General features: G+C 39.8%; 1 protein-coding gene across 1 annotated transcript in view; it reads right to left on the reverse strand.

The window, feature by feature from the left end:
* Positions 1-5,228, reverse strand: part of POU2AF1 (POU class 2 homeobox associating factor 1) — a 67,294-nt gene extending 62,066 nt beyond the window's left edge. Inside the window, 1 exon segment of the mRNA XM_072884715.1 lies at positions 5,135-5,228. Coding sequence (XP_072740816.1) covers positions 5,135-5,228 — 94 coding nt within the window.
* Between the last annotated feature and the right edge of the window lie 982 nt (positions 5,229-6,210).

Here is a 6,210-nt window from a genome sequence, read left to right on the forward strand (position 1 = left end):
GAATTTGCCCAAGGCTGGAGTTGTCACACTTTAAGGCAGTCTTATTGGAAAAAAAAAATCCCTCCAAAATAAAACATACCCACACACTGAGCATATTTTTTTCAACAAAAATTGAGCTCTTTATTTATGCAATCAGAATTTGCCACTAATAATGGATTGTAGGTGAAGTCTGGGACAGAATGTGTTTTGAATCAGTTTCTTTCACTCTGGGTGATCAAACAGAGAAATATACCTTTATAAAATTTATGTATAACACAACACTTTACAAGGTTCATTTTTTATACTAAGCAATTTTGCAAGTTAAAAGGATAACAAGGAGCTTAAATTATTCTGTGCTGTCAAATATCCAAGTATTCAGTAGAATTCCTATAAATTAGATAATTATTGTCCAAAAAAATTTCTCTTCCCAGACTTAGTATCATTTTATTTTAACTTCTGATTGTGAATTAGCTGGTTTCTATGAAACTTCCCTGTTTGCTACATATGGAGCAATCTACATTTACATAACCTACAAAATGACTGATCCAGCAATTAACTCATGTATGTACCTCCTGTTGAAGTAAATGGGAGACTTTTCACATGTAACTATTGCAGGATCCAGTTTTAAGTACTCAGCATGTTTGGGGAATATTTTTTTAATGAACCCTTTGCATTTTCTTCTTGTAAAAAAGGTTACTTTCCTCTTACTGGATACCCTTAAGTGTTAAGCTCCAAGAGCTATGTTGCACAACATGAATTAAGTTTTACTGAAAAATGACAGTGTTTAAGTTAATTCCACTGGGATTCGGGTCATATCCTATGTTTCTTATGCCCTGAACAGCTATATAGTACTCTTTTCTAGTCTGAATGAGACATGATACTTCAAAATTTTTAAGTATTTTATATATAAAAAAAAATAAATTGTTATTCACAGGATGAGTTGTATAACACTACAGAATATTCATCCACCTCCTTCCATAGGTGTCCCTCATGTTTTAATCATGTGAAGTCTTTTCTTTTTCCCTTTTTGCCCCAGTTTTTACTTGGAAATATGAATATTTTCCTCTCTGATAATTTTCTCTGCCCCCCCGCCCCCATCACCACTCATGCTTCCTTCATGTTGGCATTTTAACTCACATCTGTGCTCACAGAACTTTTTATTCATTTGAAGAGAATTAATGAGGATCTTCTAGGTTACTCAGCTTCCATTTGTGTAAATTTAAGGATCAGATCCAACACCCACTGAAATTAAAGACTCCTTATTTTCAGTGAAAACTGACCAAGAAATTCTGCATCACATACAGAACAAGAATGAAGCAGTATGGTGAACAAAAAAACTGCATCAATAAGCATTCTCAGTGAAAAAAAGTGAATTTGCTTACAGGATATCTTAAAAAAAAGTGTAGAAAACTATTGTATAAGAATACAATATTAATCAAGTTCTTTTAGTCACATGGAAACCATTCATGTGAAAGGACAGGAACCTTAAGCTATTAGTGTGTCTCATTTATTCGATAGACTCAAAGCTGAACTAGCTTGTAAAGTATATTCTACAACAGTTATACATTAATTGCATTGACATGAGTAGGTATGCTTTACATTGTTTCATTGTTCCTTCCTGTCAATAAATATATTATTTCATGCAGTATGTAACTTCTTGATTTTTATGTACTGGTATAGCCATACTACACTCACAACAGAAGTGACTATCATGAAAAGAGCAAATTAAGAGACTTTAAAAGCTGACAAGTACATAAGGGTTTTTTATTGTTGCTGGTTTGTTTTTTAAGAATACAGTGGTGCCTGTGCAGGAGCACGAGCATTACCACAAAAAGTTGGGGGGGAAGGTGATTTATTTAAATAAATAAATAAATAAACCCCCATCCTTCTTTTCAAGGCACATTCATTAACCCACTACCTCTAAATAGGAGCTGAACAACTATTCTTTCAATGCACTGTAAAACTAATTCTCAACATTTTTTCAGCACTAAAATTTTTGCCTACAACTAACTAATCTCAAACTAGGAAAAATAATCCATGGACATAAGGAGATTAAGTCATATAAGAGTTTGCTGAAAAAGCCGTAGCTTTTCAGCCATTCACTGTGGCTAACTGCAACAAACTATTCTATTCCAAAAGAGAATAAAAGATGGTTTTGAATAGGAATTACCCTCCATAAAAGTAACTTGCATTTCTACAGCAAGATTTTTTCTAACTTTTTTTTTGGTTTTGTGAGCAAAGACACCCATTAGCATTTAGATAGAGGCTTTGCAAGTATTGCATAATCCCTGCTCCTATTGTGATTGCTACTGCAAGTGATAAAACTGCTCTTCACAGACAATTGTTCTCAACAGCTGGGCTGAAAAAAAAATTCAAGTGAGTTCTGGGGAGAGGTTTTCTAACCCAGTATAAGCTAACAATTTGGGCAAAGTAGCACTGAAATTAACTCTGACCTGTGCCTACAGTACTACATAGGCCTAGTGATCTTGATGGTTCAGATTAAAGGCTTTTGCTTCGCTTCTCTTCATGAAAGGAAAACCTCCCCTGGCAAGGCAGCTCTGTAACCTAGGCCCGTTTCTAATTCAGGACTGTGTCAATTAAAAAAAAAAAAAAAAGAAAGAAAAAAAAAAGATAGCATTTACTGAATCTTTAGCTTTACTTTCTTCAGCCCCGCACACACTCTACAAGTCTGCCCACATATCTTTTTAGACAGTCCCAGCTCAAACCTGCTCGGCTAGCAGTGGTAACAGGATCTTAGCAGAAGATTTTACAATACTCAGAATTAACTCAATAGCTTCGCCCACGATGGTCTTTAAACCGAAGTTTTGAATACGTACACATGAACACCAGCCTGTTCTGGAAATAATCCTGTGTTCCCATGAAATCCTCTTTCACATTAATTACAGAAACTGGCTTCCATGTTCAGTCCTGGTGCCGACAAGATTTCAGGTCACTGAATTCCAAGGAGCGACCTCTTGACCTCAAGATGTGCCCTGTGCTTTAGTCACACAGGCTACTACCATGCTCATAGCAGGAGAGGAGTTACCATTCTGCACTTGCAGCAGGGCATGGCAGAAGCATCCCTAGGACAAAATCTGTCCAGCACAGAGCAGAGGTCAGACCTATTCTAAGCTGCACTGACATTATCAACCTGGATCAAAACTCCCCAGCCCTGGGCCCCTTTCAAAAACAGTAGCTGCATAAGGTTCAAGGTGCACAGCTAGACTGCGGCATGCCTGGGACCAAGTGCTGTACTTCTGACACCTAAGTACCAGTTATGGTGACCACGCTAGTATTTGCAGTATGACTCCTACAGCTAATTCATTCTAAACCAGATCGCATGTGCTCACACAAGCTATAGTCATGCCTTTGAACTGTGGCACAGGCCATACTTAGAGAAGCTGCTTTTCTTCTTCACCTCGCTTCTTGCCCCGTATTACAAAGTGAGTACCGTTCACTGGCTTACATCGTTACTTAGGTTCCCTGCTCCTTTGAAGATATATGAGCATTGGCATGCATAATTATTTTTGAGAGCAGTGTAAAAGCTTTGTGGCTGAATTAGTAGCAATTCAGCAAAGAAAGATAAAAATAAATAAATAGATCATATCCAGTGCTTCCAGCAGTTCTCAGGGATGTTCCTGATCAGGAAGGAGGAAACTCATGAGATATCTGTTGCAGATTTGTAATGCCTTGAAGAAGGCCCTGGCAAGGATGGAAACTGTACTTTCCTGGCAGGGCTCTCTGATGGACACTGCACACAATTATGATCAGTGATAGTCACAAAGCCACAGACCCTGTACATAAAGTGACAGAGCAACTGTGGTCTTCAATGGATGTACAGAATTCTACAGTATTCACACCAGTTTTCTAGGCTTTCCTCACTAAGTCTTTCCATTCAGAGTTGGGTGAAAAGAAGTACCTAAGCCAGAGCCCTAAAAGCTGAAGTTGTCCAGAAGACAAGCGACAAGTTACAGCAAGGGGATGAACAAATACATCTGTTAAACCAGCCTGAGGCAAGGGAACAGGAACTCTATCCTAGGCGTTACCTCACTAGGACTTTGGCTGAATATTAGAACTTTCTCCTACAAAACCAACATCTTAAGGTTCCAGAGGGAAACAGGACATTGTCACAGATGCTTGGATGCTGCTACTGCACAGTCACACGTGCAGCAAGTCCTGAGAACAAAAGCCTTCAATGCTAAGTCATTGAGTTCTACTGAACAGCTCTTCTGGTGCACACAGTTGTATTTCCACTAGCTTTCAGAAGTTATCAGCAACACAACTACTTAGTATAGTCTGCTATAAAATGCTGTGAAAAGCAAAGTACAAGTGTTGCCACCTAGCAGCTCATCTGTATCTATGAAACATACACAAAATAAATTTCAGAGGTGACAAATGACATTGCAAAAGATGAAAAAATTAGGGAAGATATTTTATGGATTAACAAGAAACTGCATGGCAGACACACGGAAGCTCTTCTAGGTGTTACATAAATTGAAAGAGTAGAAATAACACAAGAATGAGAGCAGAGAGATTCTGGCCCAGATTTTCAGCAGCATAAAATTCTGCAGGCAGCAAGAGAGCCTGTTACAGAACATTAACTCTGGAAGGTGTCTTAAGCAAACAGCTCCTCCGGGAGCTGCTTTCAGTAGCTAGTGATGGCAGAAATGCTCCAGCATTCTCCTTTCCCACTACTTATGCCAAATGGAACAACAGGACCCAAATTCTTTTTGGCAGAAGGGTATCCTAATGTGGAGGGATCCGACTGCTTTCCGACCCTGTCACCCCAGCCTGGTACCACACCAAGACTGACCACAGCAGAAAATCCACCTCCTGTTTTGTTTTTATCCTCCAAAATGTGTCCTTGAAATATGCTTTGCTGCATATCCACAATTATTGCATCAAAGACTCCCTAAGGCTGCTGGATTTTGCTTAAACAAGCTGTCATCTCCCAGATCCCAAAAACTTATCTGAGAAGCATATGAACTGTTGCCCACTAAACCAGATAATGTTAAACAGAGAACAATGCCATGGTTGTAAGTAAAACACACACAAGAAAATAAACTACATTTTAAAAATTCCTTCTAACACACAAACAAAAAGAATTCAATCTTTTAGATTAGGAACCAAGAAAAGAGTTGGGCGGAGGCTGGACACTGAAGAAAACCCTCCACAGCCTTTTTGAGAATATGGATCAGCAGCTACCATTCAAGAAGAAACATTGACATTTCCTCTACACCACTCTGCATCCCATTTCCCATAACTCCACATCTCTCTCCACATGGTGACAACCAGGCTGAATTGCAAGCAGAGCTGGAGGAGCCAAGTTTCTGAGCCAAGCAAGAGGGAGAGGCTGAGCTCTTGGCTGATTCAGATTCTTTTAGAACAGTCTCACCCATCAAGTTTTATTTTTCCTGCTTTCTTTGTGGCTAGAGAAACTTGGAAACCAAATGATTCAGTTTAAAACAAGACAAGTTTCTGCAGCTGTGCTGAACAGGACAGATGAAATAAATTTAGAGAAGGGAGTCCCACTAACTGAAAAAGTGAGCGTCTCAAGCACTTTGAAGAGGGATCATGGTGGGGAGAGGCAAGAAAAGGAAAGAGGACAGGACATTGGCTCCCACTCAACCTGGACAGCAGCACTCTCAAGCTGTAGCAATCGCTATGACCCAGACTGCCCCAGCCACACACACAAGCCAGGAGCTGCAATTCAATGTTGCTGCACACTTCATCAGTCTGTTTGCCCAGAAGTTTCACTGATCTTGAGGATAAGCAATGCTATGCAGCTTCGCATCTGGAGGTTGCAGGATCAGCCCTAAAGAAGTCCCTTCTGTCTTGAGACAGTCTAAGTGGGCTGGAATTTCAGGCATCCATACTTGCCCTAGTTAGTTACACTCATGAGGAGCTGGTCACATGGCACCTGTGCTCCAACGTACCACACCATCATTTTCCTGTCTTTTTTTCCCCATCCCTCATTCCATGTGGTTTCTAGAAGGAGGAAGGACTTTAAGCTGAAGTTATCAGGAAATGTTTTTCCTGAAGAAAGATGGTGAGGGTAAGGGGGTTCTTGTTGAGCTTCCTGCAATGCCCAGGAAACAATGCTTATTCCTTCATCCCTGGGTTTCCAGGTTACAATTTTTTATTTGTCATCTGCTTTGAAGCCACTTCACCTTTACTTCAGTGGTGCAGTTTTGGGATCTGCTTGGCTTAGCAGCAAGAGTTCAGGCTCCA

Source organism: Ciconia boyciana, chromosome 20, assembly GCF_034638445.1.
Source record: "Ciconia boyciana chromosome 20, ASM3463844v1, whole genome shotgun sequence".
Lineage (NCBI taxonomy): Eukaryota > Metazoa > Chordata > Aves > Ciconiiformes > Ciconiidae > Ciconia > Ciconia boyciana.